Genomic DNA, 21,597 nt, shown 5'->3' with positions numbered 1-21,597 from the left:
CACATGCATGTGCGCGCATGCACACGCATGCTACACACGCATGCATGTATGTGCGTGTGCATACACAGACACACACACGTGTGCACACTCATGCCTGTGTGCTCACACGCACACACACACACACATGCTCGTCAGGGCTGCCCCGTGTGCTCTGAACGCTCAGACACCAGGGAGCCGGCTGGTCAAAACCCCCATTTCCTGGACGAGGAACCTGAGGCCGGGACACGTAGTAAAGCCTGCTCCCCCTGAGCAGTGTCCCTCCAGGCCGCATGGGCTCGGTTCACCCGCCAAGGAGCTCTTTGTCCTCATCGTGGCGGAGCAGAAGGGGTCCAACCAGTGGGGTGGGTGGTCGCCTCGGTGCCCAGGACGCGGTGGTGGTGACCTTGCACACAGGTAGGACCAAACACCCCGTTGCTGCTGGTGCGTTGGCCAGTCTGCCTGGAGCTTCTCCGCAGGCACACCCCCCTCGGGAGTTGGGGACTGAGGCCTCCCTGTCCTTCCGGTCATGGTGCTCAGCCATGGGGCCCGCCCGCCCTTCTGAACTCCTGCCCGTCCCCAGGTGGCCAGCCGGAGGCAGCCGCTGGACCGGGACGTGCAGTGGCAGCAAGCCTGCCTCCGCCAGGCCTTCCGGGCCAAGAAGTGAAGGCAGCTCCCGAGCCCAGGTGGCCAGGCCGCCCCAGCCCGGACCAGCAGGCAGCAGAACCGCTGCTCAGCAGGGACTCGAGCTCAAGGGGCGCCCTGGAGTCAGCGGCACTCTCTGACCCTTGACCGCCAAGCTGCCCCGGCCCTCAGGACCCCGGGCTCTGGCAGGCGAGGACCGAGCTCTGGGCCCTGCTCTGTGAGGCGCCCCCCAACCCCCAGCTGCACAGGGCCTCCCTGCGGCCCGCGTCCGACCTGGCACCAGGCGGGCGTGCTGACCAGGCCAGGTCCCGGCAGGCCGACTTCCGCACCGCAGGCTGCATTCCGTGCCCTCAGCTCTGTAAACACAGGGAAACACGTGGAGAACATTTCCACCAACTGGAGCCAAAAACATAATGTCCTGCAAGGCCCAGCCGCCACCTCCCCTCGCCCCGAGGCAGCCCGACTCCGTCTCCAGGAACTGTGGGGCCGTCACGGTGGCAGGTGGCTGGAAGTGACTCAGAGTCCGGTCCCCGTGACTCACTGGCCTCGAGAGGCCCTGGGGTGTAGATGTTAGAGTTGTTGGAGGACCACCCGATTTCCCAGCCCATAAACGCTGGGAATTCCTGCGGGAATCCAGCCCTGGCTGCCACAGAGACCAAGGCAGCCACCTCAGGCCAGGCGGTTCACCTGTCAGCGTTTTTCCCTCTTTTCCCATGAGCACGGGTCAGGGCGATCTGGTTCCGCTCCAAACGGCCTCTGGTTTCGTCAGTGACGTGTTGACAACATCTGTGGGCTCCAGCCAGCCCAGGACATTCCTCGAGCACAGGTGCCAGCTGCAGCCCACCAGGCTCCCTGGGGGTGAGAGGGCTGAAGCTGTCAGAGCCCCCCACCCCCGTCATGTGAGCTGTGGCCCAAGCGTGTGACAGCAGCCACCTGTCTGCTGCAACATGGACCCAGCCTGTACCCCAGGCTGTCCTGCCGGAGCCCCAGATGGAGCTTAGTCATGGGGTGACCGTATGTTGTAGACTGTGCAAAGCGGTGTCTAGAGAGAGGTGGCCAAACACTCTGCATTCCGCCTGTCAAGCCTGTCCAATTACTGGCGGCTGTGTTGAGAAGGATTCTGAAGTTCGACCCAGGCTCAGAGCGGAAGAGTGTTCAGTTCAGTTCAGTCACTCAGTCGTGTCCCACTCTTTGCAACCCCATGGACTGCAGCACGCCAGGCTTCCCTGTCCATCACCAACTCCCAGAGTGCGGTGGAGAGTGTGGTGACCCATTAGCATTGATGCTCCGGGCAAAGGAGGCGTTGGTGGTGGTAGACACCAGACAGTCACCCACTGCAGCAGCCGGTTAGAGAGCAAAGAGCAACCCAGAGACACCGCCGCCCAGGCCACCGCTGGAGAGCATCGCACAGACGGGAGGGGAAGGCCGTGAGACAGCGTGTGACTCTCAGGACCTCTTCCCTTCCTCCCTGGCCTGGCGGCCCAGGGACCCGGCAGTCCGCTCCCTGTGGAGGAGGGACCCCGAGGGCGGCGGGTGGAGAGCAAGGAGACAAGCGCAGCCGGAGATGAGCTGGCTTTGACGCTCTCCTCTCTGCGGGCCTGGCCCCTCGGGGTCGCATGTCTGGATCGAAGCTCCCAGCGCAGAGGAGGCGCTCAGTGGGCGCCCACAGATGAAAGAGGAACAGAGCCAGATGCAGGAGGGGTCGGAGAGACCTCCCAGCACTGACCTGCGAGCCACCTGCGCTTGGACCAACGTTCTCCTGGGGATTTCAGGACCCTCCTTGCCTGGCTGCTCCCGGGAGACCTTGCATGCCTGGGACCCTCTAGGATTTGTCATATTTCAGTGAAAGTTCAACCAGTGGAGGAGACACTATTTTTACTTGTTCGACATAAAGTTGTATATTTGGGTTAAAGGACTTTTCTAATGGAAGTAAACTGTTTTCTCAAGCGTCTCCAGTGCTGAGCGCGTAGCTTCTGTGCGGAAGTCTGATGGCCACTGCGCCCTGTGCAGGTGGCCATGTGCCCGGGACCCAGGCCCCTCCGCTCCAGGCACCAGCTGCCCCAGCCCGCCTCTCAGGGTCGTGACCACACCCGGCGGGCTCCCCAGGAGGGGGACCCCCACCTGCCCTCCAGGCTCTGTGACCTGCTGACCTCATTCTTGGAGCAGGAAAGGGTCTCCCTGGGGTGTCACCCGTGTGGAAGCCCCATGGCTCTGGGGAGAAGGAGAGAGAGTTGGGGATGCAGCCAGCCAGCTGCTGCCACTAACAGCCCTGCTGGAGCCCCTGCCCCCGCCCTGCAGGGACCAGCCTGCCTGGCCAGGTTCCAGTGGGGGAACACGCCCCACCTTGGCTGGCACGGGGTCCTGGGGAGTCCCAAGTCCAGCTTGGGGCTCCCCATCTAAATTGCACACACACTCAGGCCCTAAATTAAAGTGTCACAGGCCTATTGGGGAGGCTCAAGTTTCCCCGTCGCAAAACATGAGCCTGCTTGATAAAACGATTTTGGTTTTGATAAATGTGGACTTTCTGTGGCAAAGACAAAGGCACCCTTGAGTCCAGAGGGGAACCTGAAACAGCACATTGCTAAAAAGTATTTCCTGGTAATATTTTTAGCACCTGGAAAAAAGAATTTTTTTTCTCTTTTGCGCCCGTGGAGTGTGTGTGTGTGTGACTGTGTTTGAAATGTAATGCCCAGCGTAGTGGAGCCTCCTGTTAACTCCAAGTCTCCCAAAAGGGACGGCACATGGCCCAGGGCGAGGGCCCTGGAGGGTCAGCAGGCCTGTGCCTGGGAAGTACAGCCTTGCGGGGTTCTGCCTGCCACTGGCCCCACCCAGACCAAGCGCGGCCAGCTCTCTGGGGGGCCCAGGCCTGGGCATCTCACAAACTGCGAGAGGACTCCCTTGGGAGGCGGGTTGAGGCCCTGTCTGGGCCAGCCGTTCCCGCTGAGCCTCAACCAGAGCAGGAAGTGCAGCAGGGGGAGGGGCTCCCCCTGCACCCCCTGCAGGAGGCAGGCAGGTCCAGCAGGGGTCCAAGGTCAGCCTGGACGGCCACCCTCCCCAGCCGCCTCCCTGTCAGGGTGGGGCCCCCGGCTCTCCCCACTGAGGAAACAAACAGGAGCAGGCTTCTGCTGGGCTCCCCGCCGGGCTCCGAGCCCACCACACAGCTGGCAGACGCTGCCCAGTTCCCACCGAAAGCCACACATGGAAAAGCACGTCCTCCTGGGCTCCCACCACGGGGACCAGTCTTCTGGCCCCTCTGCCCTCCGGTGACCCCGTGGGGGTTGTGTCCTGCCCCCTCCCTGCCTTTGCCAGTGAGGCTCAGGAGCGACCTTCCTGTCCCAGGAGGGCAAGGCTGCCACACCCCTCTTCTGACCTTGGCCGTGACCTCTGTGCTGCTGGCCTCCGGGCTTCCCCCACCTCCCCACTCTGCAGCTGAGCCAGCGGGGAGCCAGGGAGGGGTTCATGGAAATGCCCGTGTGTGCCAGGGTGAGCATGTGTGTGTGCCAGGGTGTGGGTGTGTGTATGTGTGTGTGCACCAGTGTGTGTGTGCATGCACACGCACTGGAGTGTGTGACTGTGTGTGTGTGCTGGTGTGTGTGTGTGGACGTGTGTGTGGGGTGTGTGTGTAGAGTGTGTGTGTATATGGGTGTCTGTGCTGGGATGCATGAGTGTGTGTACGTGTGTATGTGGATGTGTGTGCTGACGTACGTGTGTGTGCATGTACGTGTGTATGTGCCAGCATGTGTGTGTATGCACGCTAGTGTGTTTGGGGGGTGCATGTGTGTGTACATATATGTGTGTGTGATGGTGTGTGTGTGTGTGTGTGCCAGCATGTGCATGTGTGCTGGGGTGTGTGTGTGTGTGGACATGTGTGTGTGCATGTGTATGTGTGTGTGTGTGTGCTGGGGTGTGTGTGTGTTGGGGTGTGTGTGTGTGCTGGGTGGGTGTGTGTGTGTGTGCTGGTATGTGTGTGCGTGGGTGTGTGTGTGTGTGTGCTGGGGTGTGTGTGTGTGTGTGTGTGTTCTGATGTGTCTGTGCGTGTATGTGCTGGTGTGTGTGTGTGCTGGTATGTGTGTGTGCTGTGTGTGTGGGTGTGTGTGTATGTGTGCTGGGTGTGTGTGTGTGTATGTATATGTGTGTGTGTGCTGGGGTGTGTGTGTGTGTTGGGGTGTGTCTGTGTGCGCTGGGGTGTGTGTGTGTGTATGTGTGTGTGCTGGGGTGTGTGTGTGTGTGTGTTGGGGTGTGTGTGTGTGCACTGGTGTGTGTGTTGGGGTGTGTGTGTGCACTGGTGTGTGTGTGTTGGGGTATGTATGTGTGTGTTGGGGTGTGTGTGTATGTATGTGTGTGTGTGTTGGGGTGTGTGTGTGTGCGCTGGGGTGTGTGTGTGTGTATGTGTGTGCGCTGGTGTGTGTGTGTGTGTTGGGGTGTGTGTGTGTGTTGGGGTGTGTGTGTGCACGTGCTGGTGTGTTTGTGTGTTGGGGTGTGTATGTGTGTGTTGGGGTGTGTGTGTGTTGGGGTGTGTGTGTGTGCGCTGGGGTGTGTGTGTGTGCTGGGGTGTGTGTGTGTTGGGGTGTGTGTGTGTTGGGGTGTGTGTGTGCACTGGGGTGTGTGTGTGTGTGCGCTGGGGTGTGTGTGTGTATGTGTGTGTGTGCTGGTGTGTGTGTGCACGCGCTGGTGTGTTTGTGTGTTGGGGTGTGTATGTATGTGTTGGGGTGTGTGTGTGCTGGGGTGTGTGTGTGTTGGGGGGTGTGTGTGTGTGCTGGGGTGTGTGTGTGCTGGTATGTGTGTGTTGGGGTGTGTGCGTGTGTGTGCTGGGGTGTCTGTGCGTGTGTGCACACTGGCATCCCCCCACCCCCACCCCCGGCGCCCGCTGAGGGCCGTGTGACACCGGGAGTCTGCCCCCAGGGCAGGGCCTGCAGGCGGGTGTCATCTCTGAATTTCTCCCGCAAACATGTGCAGCCTTGGCCTTTCTCATCCCGCGTTCCTTGGAGCCGCAGTTGTCCTGCTGCCCTGGGGGTCTCCAAGGCAGGAGCCTGACCCGGGGCCGGCCTCACACAACCGAGCAGGGTGGGGCTACAGTGCAGCTGGAGGGACGGTCCCTCTCAGGGTGGTGCTGGTGGGGGATCAGCAACAGTGGGCGCCTCCTGAAACTCGGCACCTGACCCTGACACCAGCCCGGAGGGCACGAACATCACAGGGGTGCTGTGTAAGCCTGTGACCCCCAGTCATACGCTCACACACACGGGACCCCTCCACTAGCCCTTAAACATCACACTTAGTGTGCCTCGCTCTGACTGCAAAGCAACACGTGCTTGCTGAGGACGCTTGAGAAAGTACAGGGGAGCGAGAAGCCGGGTGTGAAACGGCCCAGCCAGCGAGAGCGGCAGTCCTGCTGCTCTCTGCTCATCTCAGGGCCGCGCAGCCTGGCCTTCAGGGCCCCAGGTGTGGCCTGTGGTCACGTTCAGCCCACACCAGCACCCACGGGCAGGGACAGGGAGAGGCGTGGGCTCCGGCCCTGTACTGGGGGCCCAGAAGCCAGCCCCCGTGGGGACAAACACTCAGGGTCTGATTCTCAGGGCAGTGGGCCTGGCGGCCGCAGACTGGAGACAGAAGCTCAGTTGTGGGCCCTCCAGGTCCTGCCCCTGCCCATGCGGCATCGTGCCCGCAGGCCAGCAGGGACCAACCACCCTGGAAGAGGGCTGCTCCCCCCAGGTTTTGCCCCAGACTCCCCTGCTGTGAGGTTGCCTTAGGTCTCCAAACTATCTCCACCAGGATTCTCCTGACGAGGCCACGCAGGGCGGAAACTTTCCTTCATGTCCTGCATTCTCCCAGGCCAGGTCCTCCGCTCATAAAACCGGATGGCAAGCCTCAGGGCTTGGTTGCAGGGTGGAGTGTGGGGCCAGCCTCTGGCCGCTTCCGGAGGAGCCCATCCAGGGGCTGGCAGTCAGGGTGGCCCCTGATCCACGACACTCTGGCAGGACGGTGGCCAGGTCCCCTGGGGTGCAGGGGCCTGAAAAGGCACCCCCAACCCCGGGGGAAACCTGCCCCCCATGCCCAGTAACCCATGCAGGCCTGAGGGTCTGTTCCGGGACCGCTTTGTGGACAAGGCGCTTCCTCTGGGCTGGCCCCACGCGGGCGGCAGGGGACCCACGGAGGAGGAAGGGGTGGGCCGCTCCGCTCCAGGGGCGCTGGGCGAGGGCTGAGCCGCCGCCGGACTGACGCTTTAAGAGCCTCCTAATTTGCATGGCCCGGCCCCGGCCCCGCCCAGGCCCGAGTGACCGCCGGCTGGATATTTAAATCGCGGCCACAGGGGCGGGTCTGGCTTCCAGCGCGGTCCCGCCCGGCGCCTTCCTCCGAAAGAGGCGACCGGAGCGCGGCCCGGCAGGGCGGGCGCGACCCGGGAGTCCACCTACCGACGGTGCGGCCGCGCTGCCCGCACGCCCGCCCGGCCCTGCGGATCACTCCCCACCGCGGCCTCGCTCCGGCCCCCGCTGACCGCAAAGCCCCGTTCCGTCCCCCTGCGTCCCTGCCTCGTCGCCTCTCTGTCCCCGCTCCGTCCCCGCTGTGTCCGGCTCGCGTCCCCGCTGTGTGTGTCCCCGCTCCGTCCCCGCCCGCCGACCCCCAGCGATGCCGCGCGGCGCCACCTGGGCGCTGCTCTTGGCCGCGGCCCTGGGGCTCGGGGCGCGCGGGGCGCGCGGCGCGGTGGCCCTCGCCGACTTCTACCCGTTCGGCACGGAGCGCGGCGACGCGGTCACCCCCAAGCAGGACGACGGCGGCTCTGGGCTGCGGCCGCTCTCCGTGCTCTTCCCGTTCTTCGGCGCCGAGCACTCCGGCCTCTACGTGAGTAACCCGAGCCCGCGGGGGGCGCCAGGGAGGGCGCTGCAGCCCGGCCGCTGCCCGCCACCCGCCGCCCCGACTCCCGCCGCCGCCAGCAACTTGGCACCGCGGCGGCCAGAGGTGGAGTGAGGACAGCGCTTCCTCCCCCGGCGGCCAAGGCCGGACAGCGGCCCGAGGGAGCGGCGGGCGGGGCGGGGATGCGAGCTCCGGCAGGCCGCCTGGGCCCCGCCGCTGCCCCTTTCCCTGCCCGACCGCCCGGGGCTGGGGTCGCGGGCCGACCCTGCGCAGCGCGGGCCGTCGGCCGTCCTGCGCACTTCCCCGACAGCGCTGCGGCAGCGGGCCGGCGCGTCCTGCGTCTCCCCGTGCGGCGCGCCCCCCTTCAGTTCCTCGCTTGGCTGCCGAGGTCCCAGCCCCTCTGAGGACCGCACGGCCCGCGCGTGCTTGGCACCTGAGGCCCACTGCCCCGAGGCTCGGGCCTGCCGGGACCTTCAGGGGCGCTCTGGGAACCCGGCAGGCTGGTCCTCTTTGAGCCCCCGGTCACTCTCCTGGGCCTGGGGACCACTCAGGCCGACTGTCACACCGGACACCTGGAGGGAGCGCAGGAGAGTGGGGGCCGCTAGACCCAAGGACAGCACCTCCGCTCTGGGGGCGAGGGGCCCAGGCCACAGAGGGAATGGAACGTTGCGCCTCACGGCTGCATCGAGCATTCACTTGGGGGACCCATGCGCCGGCACCCCACTCTCCCCCAAATCCTGGCTGGAAGAGTGCTGGGCGGGGCTGAAGTCCTGTAAGCTCCCACCCCGGCGCCTGCCCGCCCTTTCCAGCACCCCCTCCACCTCCAGCCCCGCCACTCACCCCCATCAGCAGCCCCCCCCCACCCCCCACCCCCACCCCCCGTCACTCACCCCCATCAGCACCGCCCCTCTTGACCCCAGCTCAGCCCACATCCCTTCTTCCTCTCCCCGACTCGGCTGCTCCGACTCCGTGGGTGGGAGGGGACAGCCATTCTCTCTCGGTGCCACCCACTGAACGTCCCTCTGGGCCCGGCCTTGGACAGAGGGGCCGAGCTGACCTCCGGAAGTACGGGGCAGGCGGGCAGAGCTGTGCTCGGGGTCTCTGGGAGCCAGGGAGGCCCATACACCCTAGAAATGGGAAAACCCATGCTGGCACCGTCTTTCCAGGGCATTCTGTCCAAGTGCTCCTTGAGCATGCGGGCCAGGCTCAGCTGCCTGGCTCCAAGTCACAGGTGAAAACATGATTAAAAGAGTTGACTCTCTTAACCGCCTCACCAAAAACACCTACCCCTGCCAAAACAACTGAGAAAAAGGAGAGCTCTGCTAGCAAGACCCGTGGGCTCAGGAGAAACCAGCACTGTGGTTCATAACAAAATATGTGTCTCCAGAGGCTCTCTCTCCCAAAACTGACACAACGCAACACCTGCCGTGGGGATAGGGAGCCCGCTCCACATTGCCTCTGCTCAGTGGGGAAGACAGTCGGATCCTCGAGGACACCTTGCCTGAAATAACTGCCTGCGCCCCGTGACGGAGCAGGGAGAGGGGCAGAGGGTTAGAACTGAGGGCAGAGAAGGGAAGGGACAGGAAATGAAGGCGTTTATTCCGAAGCAAGTAGGTCAGACTGCTGCATCCGAGAGGGCCCCTCTGGGCCAGCCCCCAGCTGTGATCTTTGTCTGGCTGGGCAGCGGCCATCCTCCAGCCCAGGCAGTGGGCTGAGGGAAAGCCCTCCAGGGCTGGGCCCCCGCCCCCGGCCTCTGCCCCCTCATCCCCAGCTAGTGCTCTGCAAAGAGCCGGTTTGTGGAGTGGGAGCATGCATGGGTGGGTGAAGGCAGGCCCCAGCCCCTGACGCTGCCCACACCGTGACCCTGCTTTCTGCTGAGAAACGGACCCGGTGCCGCTGCGTACTAGGTGGCCCCCTTCTGGGAAGCCCCCTCATCTTGCCACAGCAGCTGTAGGCGGCAGTTGTCAGGCTCTGAGAACTGTCGAGAGTCCTTTCTCAACACAGACCAGGCTAACACTGCCAGCGGGCATGGCGGTGGCAGCCGCCCAGCGGAGGGGAACCCTCCTCACCAGGAGCTGGACAAGAGGCTGCGCCGTGGCCTGCCAGCCTGGCCGAGGGGCAGGGCCCACTCGGGGCGGTGTGAGGGCCCGGTGGCAACCGGAGGCCCCTTCCCCCTGCAGAAGCCCCCAGCTGCAGCCCCCCGAAGGCTACAGAGGGAGATCTCGGCTCCTCTGGCATCAGGAGCCCACTGGCACCTCAGGCCACGATTCTTTTCCCTCCCCCGGGGGGAGTGGCAGGCGGGCAGTGTCTTGAGGGTGCTGGCACCCTGGGAGGCCCACAGTCTGCTGCCAGGTGCACTGGCTGAGGTGTGACGTGGGGTCTGGGCCATGTCTCTCAGACTGAGCTGTGGGGGGTGGTGCCCGAGGTGGTGCACCCCCTACCTTGGTGTGCCCCCGCCCACCCCCCAGACGCTCTTCCAGCCCCCGCTGGCCACTCACCCATGGAGCTGTGACCCCCTTGACTACTGAACGCAGGTCTTCCTCGTCCTGGTCTCTGGGGCACCCTGGTGCCAGTGCCCGGGGACCAGCCCTGGGTGGGAGCTGGAGCGTGTGGGCGAGGCAGGCAGTGAGCCCTGCGAGCCCCAGGTGAGTCCTGCTGGCCGTCAACCTGGCCTGTGCCCTGGCTGGTGCCCCAGGAAGCGCTGGCTCCATGCCTGGCATCTTCTGGCCCGCTGGCAGCCCCACCTGGGGCACAGTCCCACCCGGCCTCTCCCGGAGCACCCACCCAGGGAAAGGGCTTCAGCCGAGAGCCTGATCCCCCAGCTCTGCAGGCCTGTCCTGCCGGTGACAGGTGCCCAGCCGGTCCTGTCACAGCGTCTGCCCACCAAACATCTGCAAGGCCCATCTGACCCCCAGACGAAACCAGTGAGACGGAGGCAGAGCTGGCCGCTGAGCTCTGCTTAGAAACTCATGAGCCCCCGGTGGGCAGGGAGGGTCCTGGCCGGGCCCCTCCCAATGCCCCCTTCTTGCTGGTGCCTGGGGAGGACGAGGAGCCAGCAGCGGTCAAGGAAGCGAGCGTCGCGGGGCAGCCCGGGGACCCCGCTCTGGATCAGGACCGCCAGAGGGCTGCCACACAGAGGGGACGTTTATCTCTCCACTGTGATGGGGGCGTTCTTGGAGGTGTGTGGGGACATCATGCACTGAGGGAAGTGCAGGCAGCCGTGACCCCCTGGCCACTCAGAGGCCCAGTGCCCGGATCCTGGCTCCCAGACACCCGCAGGAAAAGAAGAAAACGAATCTGGGAACTCTCTCTCCAGAGAGGAGGCGCGTGACCAACAGATGATCAGGACTCAGCGACAGGGCACAGAGGCCGTCGGCTGGGGGCTTTCGGCGGCCGCAGGTCAGGGGACGAGTGAGGCGTTAAAACAGTGGAAGCGGCAGCCTTGAGTCCGTTAAGTAGGGAGAAGCAGCGGGTTCACACCGGCGGGAGTAAACGCGCAACGCGGCGTGCAAGCAGAGGACGCTCTGCATACCCGGCGCTGGGTCACCATGCGTGTCCTCGGCAGGGATCGTCCCTGCCGGGGGATGGACGCACTGTCGGCTTCAGGGTGAAGCCGCCTCTGCTGCAAGCTCCTTTCACACCTGTCCGTGCAGCAGGAGAGGGAACGTGGGCGAGCAGGCAGGGCAGAGTCCTAGCGTTTGCCGAGTGTGGATCCAAAGTGTGAGCTGTGTCTTGTAGGGTTCCTTGAGTCTTGACTTTCTACCAGTCACCCCGTTCCCCTGGGAACGCCTTCCCGTGGGAACCCCGGAGCCCCGGGCACGCACCTTGCCACTCTCACCGGGAGGCAAGCCTGCCCGGCTTGGGAGAGCTCAGGTGGCCCTGTCCCAGCTCTCGGGGGCTGTGATGCTAACAGCGGCCAGCAGGCCACACTGCGCCCAGGACAACCCGCCGTTCGCTCACTCCGGACTTGTTGCTAATTCACTTTTATGCGTTCATCTCGAAACCCTGATGGAGCCCCAGAGCTGAGTCAAGGAGGGGACACAAACCCGGCGCACTGTTTAATTTTCAGTTTTAAGACAGCTTTCATCTCGTTTGTTCACGGTGCTCACCCAACCCCTGGAGGAGAGTTAGCTCCTAGAAGCAGCCTTGTAAATGTCGGCTGTTCATCTTCAGGACAATACACCCCAATCCCATCATTCCAAAACGAGCACACTAAATGTTTTGGCAAAATCCCTCCTGGTGTGCTGTCAAATATATTTGGGGCTGCCTGTCATGCAAGTTCCCATTCTGCACACTCCTTTCAGTGTTGTACCATGAGCATTTTCCAGTGCCTCAAATTTGCTGTGAAAACCTGCTTCTGCTGACAGTATAATATTCCGTCCTGTGGCTACGAGTGCTAAGTTCCTTCAGTCGTGTCTGACTCTTTGCGACCCTATAGACTGTAGCCCCCCAGGCTCCTCTGTCCATGGAATTCTCCAGACAAGAATACTGGAGTGGGTTGCCATGCCCTCCTCCAGGGGGTCTTCCCAACCCAGGGATCAAACCCGTCTCTTATGTGTCCTGCACTGGCAGACAGGATTGTTATTGCGAGTGCCACTGACCGTAATTCTTGTAACCGGTTACGAGCTGTGGACTGTGTGGCGGCCTCAGTGTTTCCTGGGATGCTTGAGTGCACGTCCAGTTCACACACCTTTGTCCAGGTCTTTGGTCCTTTCCTTTTCTTATAACAAGTTCCTCATCCACACCCTCCTCTGGGGTGAAGGGGGCTCCTCGCCTGAACTGAGTCAGCCTGGAGGGCACTACTTCTGCCCCCCCAATTCCAGGCCACACAGGGCACCTGCGGTCCAGCTGCTGATGGCGTGGGGGCAGTGGGCAGGCCCAGGGACAGAAGCAGGAAGACACCGCGCCTATAGCTCCGAGACTGGGCGGGTGCCCAGCTGGACACCCCCCATACCTCCTGCGTGGGGGGCCCAGCCTCAACACCTCAGGGTCTGTAATTAGCCCTCTACAAACTGGGCATGTCGCTTGTGAAATGCCCACTGTGTGCAAAGCAGTGCTCTCCTCCCAGCCCCAGGACTCAGTCTGAGCGCCGGGGGCTGAGTCCGGGGCCACAGGAGGGGCACGGTGTCCTCTGAGCTGCTCCAGGGTCTGAGTCTGGAGCCAGACACTCCCCCTTGGGCCCTGCCACCTGCTCCTGGCAGAGGGGGCACAGCATAGGCAGCCCAGAGGCCTGCTGGAGGTGGGGGCTGGGATCCGGAGGAGTGCGCCGTCCCGAGTGCGCCTGGCAGGGTGTGGGAGCAGACACACCAGGTCCGCACTCAGAGACGACATCTAGTAGGGGGTGGCTACGGAGCTCAGGGCAGCAAGGGCAGGCTGTGCTGGGTGTGGGCTGCTGTCCCCACGGTGTCCAGGGCCCCCTGGGGACTTGGGGTCTTGTCCTGGCGGACACCTGGCCGAGGGATGACAGGTGAGGGAAGAAGGTGGCTTTGCGGGAGGGGGTGGAGCAGGAGCTGTGGTCTGGTGGGGGGGATGGGGGCAGGGAGGGGCGGTGAGGCCTGCGGGAGGCTCAGGACAGGGCCTGGCCCTCCTGAAGGGGCCACCCTGGTGGAGGGGCTCAAGGGCCTGGGCTCAGGGCCACAGGCAGGGCCACGAGGCCTGGGAGGAGACCAGAGGGTAGTCACAGGGAGGCCCTGATTGGCAGCGGAGGAGGGGCAGGGCATGCACCCCAGGAGGGCCTGGGGGAGGGCTGTCCTCCAACCCACCCTCTGGGGGACTCTCTCCAACCCCCCACCCCCGCAGGGCCTGACACCAGCCCTCTGCCCATCCCCAGCCCTCACCCTGGTGCCATGGCGGCAGCACTCCTGCGGCCAGGAGAGGCCCGCCCAGCACACGGGGTGCTTGGGGAGGGCCAGCCTGTCCTCTGCAGGTTCTGGTATCCAGGGCCCCACCTTGCCCAGGGCCCCGGGCCCAGCCCACAGTTGTCCTGTGAGCAGGACCCCAGTCCCCAGCTGTGCTTATGGAAGGAATCCTGGTTCCCTAGAAAGCTGCCAGGAAATAAAAGACATGCCTACATTTTTCAAAACAAGCTTATAAAGGGCCTCGGGGCTTTATTGTTTTATTTCTGGCAGAGACGTCAAAGCAGGAACCGAGGCCCCGCCCTCTGTGATCTGATGTTTGCAGAGCTGGGTGCTGCAGCCGCGGGACCCCGGCTCCCCTCCAGGCTGGCCCGCCCAGCCCGGAGCAGCCCCTACCCAGCAAGGGTGGCTCCAGCCAGCCCCAAACTGCCCGGCTCAGGGACCAGCCAGACACACGTCCCACACTTTCAGCTGCAAGTGGCCTCTGAGAGAGTCTCCAGGACATTTCCGCTCCTTCCCCACTTTATCCAAGTCGGAAATGCCTCCAGGCAGTCTCTGCACTTTCTCCTGGGTCAGGGGAGGGCCAGCCCTGCTGCCAGCCCTCTTCCTGGCCATACGCACCCCCAGTCAAGGGCAGGCCTCCTCCACGCCCCACGGGCCACCTTCCTGCTGCACATGGCCCTGGGTCTGTCCCAAGGGACCAGCAACTCCCCCACCAAGATCCTCGCCTGCCAGGGTCCTAGGCGAGGAGTCAGCACCTGCGGCTGCCCGCTCCACGTGGTCGGCTCCATCCACACCACCTTCAAAGGGCAGCCTGGGAGCCAGCCCCACCCCGGGGGGTCAGTGCTCAGACCCCTGAGAGGAGGACCCTACTGTGGCCGACCACAGCAAAGCCAGCACTGCCCCCAAGGCCTGGGCTTGGGAAGACCGGAGGCTGGCCACAGGAAGGCCCTGAGCGTCAGGAACTGCAGGGAAGTGGGGGGCAGCAGGGGCTTCGGAGCCACGGTCCTGCAGGCCGCTCCCAAGTGTCCTGCTCCCTTCCTGCCCCCGGGGTGTCTCCCTGCCTTTCCGTCAGCATCCCAAGGTGGGGAAGCCAGCAGGCCCCCACCCCCGCTGGCTTCAGGCCCTGACGGACGGTGGGTGCAGGACCCCCAGCAAACAGCCAGTTCCATGTTGGGTTTCTGATCCATCGGCGGCTGAGGAGGTGCGGGCTCTCGCAAGGGGTCCCAGTCGAATTCTTTCTCCTGTTTTCCTATCTCTGTTGTGTGTTTTACCAAGTGCTAGCGCAAGTAGAAAAATAATAATAAGACTGGCCTCTTGTGGAGGCCCCTAAGAGGAAGAAACACAGGGTGGGGTAGACAGGGGCTCCCGCAGGGGTCCCCGCACCCCCGGACCCTGCCCCGCCCGGGGATGTTCTTCTCTGAACAAAGGAAGTCCGAGAACGGTCCTGCCCAGGTGGGAGCGCTGGCCAGCGGCCTGGCCGCTCAACACGGGGCCCGCGCCTCCCCACCGCGGTCCCGGCCCTGCTGGGCCCTGGCAACGGAACAGGGCCGGCTTGTTCTGCCTCCTTCCTGGCCCACACCCCGTGGGAAGGGCGGCAGCCATCTGAGGCGAGCCCGAGAGGGGAGCCGGAGGCGGCCAAGTGCTGGCGGGCAGGCCGGAGGCCTCTGCACACGCCGCAGGCACCTGAGCCCGGGCTTCAAAGGCAGGAAGGAGACTTGGCCGAGCGGTCGGCGGAGCCACGCGGCCGGGCCAGCTTGGGGGGTGCCGGATGCGGGCCGGGCGGGCGGGCAGGTCCTCCGGCAGGTGGCCCACCCCCGGGACCCTGCGGCCACGGCCTTGGCCTCCTGCCCTCCTAACTGCGTCCCCCCTCCAGCGCGGCTCCTCACCCGCCATTCCGTCTACCTAAACGCAGGCACAGAGCCGGACCGGCGCCAGTGCGCGGCTCCGAGCGCAGGCCCCGCCCCAGCAGCCGGCCACGCCACGCCCCCACGCGCCACGCCCTCCAAGCCCACGCCCCTCACATTCGCCTCGCCACGCCCACGCCCATCGCCCTGACCACGCCCCCGCATCCCTGCTGAGGGCATAGTGCTGCACCTGCCTTCCTCCAAATTGTTTCGGTTCCTCCATCCATATTCTGTCTACCTATTTATAATTAAAATACGTTCAAGCTACTGCGCAACTGCACTCACCTCACATGCTAGCAAAGTAATGCTCAAAATTCTCCAAGCCAGGCTTCAACAGTATGCGAACCAAGAACTTCCAGATGTTCAAGCTGGATTTAGAAAAGGAAAAGGAACCAAAGATCAAATTGCCAAAATCCGTTGGATCATCGAAAAAGCAAGACAGTTCCAGAAAAACATCTACTTCTGGTTCATTGACTATCCTAAAGCCTTTGACTGTGTGGATCACAACAAAGTGTGGGAAATCCTTCAAGAGATGGGAATACCAGACCACCTGACCTGCCTCCTAAGAAATCTATATGCAGGTTAAGAAGCAACCGTTAGAACTGGACATGAAACAACAGACTGGTTCCAAATCGGGAAAGGAGTGCATCAAGGCTGTATATTGTCACCCTGCTTATTTAATGTATATGCAGAGTACATCATGCTTACTTGATGAAGCTCAAGCTGGAATCAAGATTCCTGGGAGAAATATCAATAACCTCAGATATGCAGATGACACCACCCTTATAGCAGAAAGTGAAGAGGAACTGAAGAGTCTCTTGATTAAAGTGAAAGAAGAGAGTGAGGTGGCTTAAAACTCAACATTCAGAAAACTAAGATCATGGCATCTGGTCCCATCACTTCATGGCAAATAGATGGGGAAACAATGGAAACAGTGAGAGACTATTTTCTTGAGCTCCAAAACCACTGCAGATGGTGACTGCATCCATGAAATTAAAAGACGCTTACTCCTTGGAAGGAAAGTTATGACCAGCCTAGTTAGCATATTCAAAAGCAGAAACATTACTCTGTCAACAAATGTCCGTCTAGTCAAGGCTATGGTTTTTCCAGTGGTTATATATGGATGTGAGAGTTGGACTATAAAGAAGGCTGAGCACCAAAGAATTGATGCTTTTGAACTATGGTGTTGGAGAAGACTCTTGAGAGTCCCTTGGACTGCATGGAGATCAAACCAGTCAATCCTAAAGGAAACCAGTCCTGAATATTCATTGGAAGGACTGACGCTGCAGCTGAATGAAGTTCAGATACTTTGGCCACCTGATGCAAAGAACTGACTCATTGGAAAAGACCCTGATGCTGGGAGAGATTGAAGGCAGGAGAAGAAGGGTATGACAGAGGATGAGATGGTTTGATGGCATCAGTGACTCGATGGACATGAGTTTGAGCAAGTTCCGAGAGTTGGTGATGGACAGGGAGGCCTGGTGTGCTGCAGTCCATGAGGTTGCAGAGAGTCAGATACGACTGAGCAACTGAACTGATAATTAAAATATATTATTTAATATTTAAAGTAATATATTTTAATTATTAATACCTAGATCATCTTCAAATTGTTCATCAGTTTCACCGCGGTGGACTTTTGGGGTTGTTCCTACTTTTAGACCATTTTTACTGGTGCTGTTTGCAAAAATCCCTGAACACGTGTCCGGGTGCACGTGGGCGCTGGTGTAAGGGTGGGCGCTGCAGGGAAAGGGGCCCACCCGCCACTCCAACCCTGACCCAATGGTGTGGGTGGGTGAAAATGCAGTCCTGATGTCCTTTTTCATTCCTGAGGCTGAGCGCTGGATTTCCTCATTTGTAAATGCACTAAGTCTTTTCTCTTTTCTACTGAGTTTGCTTTTTTCATGTTACTGTATGGGAGTTCTGTATCTTCACTGGGTCACAATTGTTGCAAATAGATTTTCCCTTTTTTTCTGCACCTATTTCACTCTCCATAGTGGCATCTTGGGTAAATAGACACACTTGAGTTTAACGTGGTAAATGAACCCATCTTTATTTTTATGGTCTGTGCCTGATTTTAAAAATTCCCCGCAAGGCATGAATACATTTCCAGTCATCCTCCCACCTGCCAACAGCCTCACGGCTGTGTGGCTTGGTTGCTCACACCTGTGCCCCTGCACACGCACACATGAAGCAGGCACGTGACTCCACTTGAAGGAAAGCAGCCCTTCGGCCGCCTCCCTGGCCCGAGCCTCCCTGGCCCGAGCCTCCCTTGCCTGAGGGTGCACATGCCCGGGCACTTTTCTGTGTTTATTTAGGTCGTCTCCGATATTTTCAGGACAGCTTCATAACTGATGGCAGGGAAGACCTGCATGGTCTTTGTTAGGCTTACCCTTGAGGACGTGATGTTTTCTGTACTGTATAGACGGTGCCTTTCCTTCATTTTCCCGCTTACTTCTGTTAATGCAGAATCTCAGTTGAGCTCTTACCTTTTCTAATATTATAGTTCAAACCAGACCAAACCTCTGATTAATTCACCACCTTATCCAGATTCTTTCGGGTTTTGCACACTCGTGTTTATCGCGTCTGCAGCCGGTGACTGTGGTGCCCTTCGTTCCTGGCCGTTTTGCACTTGGCCCCACTCTTTGCCTTGCTGTGCTGGCTGGACACCTGTATTCAGCAGATGCAGCGTTGGCAGGATCCCAAAAAGGAAGCGGTCCAAGTTTCACGACTAAACGTGCTGCTTCTTCCTGTTTGCTCTCAAGATGCCCTTTTATCAGGTTAGGATGTCCTTTCATGGGCTTCCCTGGTGGCGCTAGTGGTAAAGAACCTGCCTGCCAATGCAGGAGACAAGAGATATGGGTTCGATCCCTGGGTCGGGAAGATCCCCTGGAGGAAGGCAAGACTACCAACTCCAGTATTCTTGCCTGGAGATTCCCAGGGATAGTCATATTCCTATTCTCATATTTGGGGAATTTGTATCACATGTGGATGTTGGCTATTACTAGAAGGAAATGGCAACCCACCCCAGTATTCTTGCCTTGAGAATCCCATGGACGGAGGAGCCTGGAGAGCTACAGTCCACGGGGTCGCAAAGAGTCAGACACGACTGAGCGACTTCACTTCTTCACTTCACTTCACTTCTATGCCTACAGAAATGATTGATGATTATATGATTTTCACATTTAACCTGTTAAATCGGTCATTTAAATTAATATTTTCTAATGTAAAGGCACACTTGTATTCCTAACAAAAATCCAAGTTGGTAATGATTAATTATTTATCCAATTTATATATTTCTGGATTCACTTTGCTAATAATGCATTAATATTTCAGCAGATTTTATATGTGCGATTGGCCCATTATTGACTGGCCTTGTTAACTTTTACCATCAAGGTCATGCAAGCCTTGTAGAATGAGCTATTCTGTCTGGAAGAATCTGTGCGCCTCTGGGCTGACCTCCTAGATGTTTGGTAGAACTCACTGGAGCTGCCACCTGGACCTAGAGCTTTCTTGGTGGGAAAATTTTGAACACTAATTAGATTCTTTATGATTGTATATTAAAAAATAGGTTGTCTGTTTCCACTCACATGTGGTAAGCTGTTTTTCTCGGGGGAATATCCATTTTTATATACAATTTCAAGGTTATTAACATGAAACTGTTGAGCTCTGGGGTCTGATGGTGGCTTCCTGACATGCCAGCATCAGCCTGCCACTGCTGCGTGGAGGCTGCCCAGGCCGCGGGCTCCCCGTCGGCTGTTGGGGGCCATGGCGAAGCAGCGCACACCGTGCGGTTCGCATTGGTGTCCCTGGCTCTCTGAGTCCCACGAGGCCACACAGAGGGGCCCAGGCAGATGGAACCCAGACTGGGTTTGCATCACAGCCAGGAAACCCTGGGCCCAGGAACTCCACCTCTCTTGTGGCAAGCCTGCCTTTGTCCCCAAGGGAGACCACACTTTGTCCAAGGCCAATCTCTACAAAGACAAACTCAAGACCCAGCCCAGGCGGGGAGCAGACCGCCTCCCTCCTGGCCCACCTTCCCTCTGGCTCCACCCGAGTCTGCCCGCCGGTCTGACTCTTCAGGCCAGCAGAGGCCAGGACTGAACCCAGGTCCGGTCTGACTTCAGGCCAGCAGAGGCCAGGACTGAACCCAGGTCCGGTCTGACTTCAGGCCAGCAGAGGCCAGGACTGAACCTAGGTCCGGTCTGACTTCAGGCCAGCAGAGGCCAGGACTGAACCCAGGTCCGGTCTGACTTCAGGCCAGCAGAGGCCAGGACTGAACCCAGGTGGTCTGCTGCCCTCAGGACTCCGAGCAGCGGGGCAGGTGCAGGTGGTGAGCGTGGACCCCACGGGGGCCGGAGTGCTCCGTGGCCAGGCCTCCATCCACCAGGACCCACGACTGCGTGCAGACCACCTGCTGACCTCAGCCACCCTCCCCAGGGACCACAGAGGAGCCCCCTGGCACAGGCAGACCCCTGCCCACCCCATCACCGTCCCTGCCTGCAGACCTGGGGGGACTCGGGCTCTCGTCCAGGGTCTGTTAAACTTGATTCAGAAGTCCTGGCCCACTGGTGTGGCTAAGGACCGAGGCCATGTCACCCAGCACTTGTGGCCTCAGTCACCACACACAGCGGACCCCAAGGCCAAGTGTGCGCTGCTGTCCGGGAGAGGGAAGCAAAGGCACACCGGCGTGTTTCCCGTGGGGGTGGGGCCCGCACCAGGGCGGCAGGTGCAGCAGGGCAGTGTGCGACCTGAGCCGGCCGGCTACACAGGGCCAGCAGCCAGGCTGGGCGGCACTGTGGTCAGGGAGAGGGGCGCCCCCGCCGCCCCGGCCCCTGCCCAGAGGGCCACCAAAGGGAGCCAGACCATTCTCGGGGCCGCGTTCTGCGAGCAAACAGGGCTGGAGGGGTGGACGGGGCAGAAGGCCTTGGGGTGATCTTGAGGCGGCTGGCCGCAGGCTCGTGACACCAGGTGCCCCCAGAGGGTGGGGAAGCGGGGTGCCCATCGACTGCCAGACACAGAGTTCCAGGGGGTGGATGGTGGCAGTGCCGTGGCCAGAGTGGGCGGGTGAGGCTGCAGGGCAGCACCATCGTGGAAGCGTATGGACAGCAGTGAGCACCCACCCTGGCCGCGAGGGGCCAGCGTCTGTGCCCACAGGCCTGGCAAGCAGCGGTGGCTTTGCTGCCTGGCGCAGAGCCCTTCCTTTTGCTGGGTCCGTGGTGGTAGCCGTGTCTCTGGCCCCAGGAAGGCCTTGGGGCATCCCCACCAGTCCCGTCAGAGGACAGACACCCCCAGGGTACCCGCCCAAGGGCCGCAGCCACTGCCACAGCAACAGGCCCAGGGAGGCCCCCTTGGTCCAGCAGCAGCAGCCCCAGGACACGGCGCTGCAGACCTCTCTGCAAGGTCAGGCGGTGACCCTGGGCGTGTGGTGGCCGCCAGGGCTCTGAGCAGGCGGTCGTCATGTGAACAAGTGGAAACGCAGCTGGGTCCCCTAAAGCATGGCCACGGAACCCGGCCCAGGCCCGTCCGGTGCTCAGAGCGCGCTTCCTTTTTAAAGGGCTGTAAAAGCAAAGGAAAGGAGCAGTGCAGCCCATGCGATGGAGACTGTGGTCCCGGATGAGAGTATTTACCGTCTGGCCCTGCGCACAGCAGTCAGCAGACCCTCCTGCAGACCCTGAGCAGCCCCCGCCCCGCTACCGCCGCTGCGGGTCAGGAAAAACCCTGCATGTCTGGACCCTCAGAGCACCCTCCGCAGTCGGGGCTGGAGCGGGATGGGTCTGCCCATAGCCCTTCCCCAGAAGGGGCTGGGGCTGGACGGCTGCTGCCCCCCAGTGGACACATCGGGTCCAGCTTAACTGCACCGTGTGTGAATCAGGCAGGCTTTCGGGGGACTCCCTGAAACGAGGTCCCGACAAGCCAGGGCTGTGCTCCGGGTGCTGGGGTGGGGCTAAGCCCCCCAGGGCACCTGCCGCTGTTCTCGGTGGAACCGAGCCGGCCCTTGGCCCGTCCACCTTCCTGATTTGGCCAACCTGCTGGCCCTTCCAAGTCGGCCCGCCCCAGTGTGGGGGTGGGGGGGGGGACAGAGTCACAGACCCCACGGGTCACGCTCCGCTCCTGCGAGCTCTCACGGGGAGCGGCAGTGCCCCAAGTTTACACAGGATGCAATGGGCGCTGACTCGGGCAGGGGGCGCGCTGGGCAAGGACGTGGGTCTGCGCTGGCCTCCCGGCTCCAAGTCCTGCTGCTGCAGGCGCGGGGGTCGGGGTGGGAGGGGGTCTGTGCCGCCCGCCCGCCTGCCCCTCTGCACGTGCGGGGCCCCTCAGAGGAGACCCCAGACATTTCCCCGACAGACAGACGTGCAGGGGCGGTC

At 61.4% G+C, this 21,597-nt stretch overlaps 2 protein-coding genes across 15 annotated transcripts in view; both read left to right on the top strand.

The window, feature by feature from the left end:
- Nucleotides 1-1,367, top strand: part of CROCC2 (ciliary rootlet coiled-coil, rootletin family member 2) — a 71,684-nt gene extending 70,317 nt beyond the window's left edge. For 3 of the 4 annotated variants that reach the window (XM_069583497.1, XM_069583486.1, XM_069583479.1), the window contains one exon: nt 560-1,367. In XM_069583497.1, the coding sequence (XP_069439598.1) occupies nt 560-768 (209 nt within the window). In that variant the 3' untranslated portion in view covers nt 769-1,367. The remainder of the gene's footprint in view (nt 1-559) is intronic. The other variant, XM_069583490.1, reaches the window with a different exon arrangement.
- Nucleotides 1,368-6,938: 5,571 nt separating this feature from the next.
- Nucleotides 6,939-21,597, top strand: part of SNED1 (sushi, nidogen and EGF like domains 1) — an 82,526-nt gene continuing 67,867 nt past the window's right edge. For all 11 annotated transcript variants that reach the window (XR_011255687.1, XR_011255689.1, XR_011255676.1 and 8 more), the window contains exon 1: nt 6,939-7,458. Coding sequence is in view for 6 of the 11 variants with exons in the window: in XM_069583341.1 (XP_069439442.1) it covers nt 7,246-7,458 (213 nt within the window). In the remaining 5 variants the exon portion in view is untranslated. The remainder of the gene's footprint in view (nt 7,459-21,597) is intronic.

Source organism: Ovis canadensis, chromosome 1 (genome assembly GCF_042477335.2).
Source record: "Ovis canadensis isolate MfBH-ARS-UI-01 breed Bighorn chromosome 1, ARS-UI_OviCan_v2, whole genome shotgun sequence".
NCBI classification, from domain to species: domain Eukaryota; kingdom Metazoa; phylum Chordata; class Mammalia; order Artiodactyla; family Bovidae; genus Ovis; species Ovis canadensis.
Note: the sequence above shows the minus strand (reverse complement) of the source record. Positions and strands in the feature narration are given on the sequence as shown.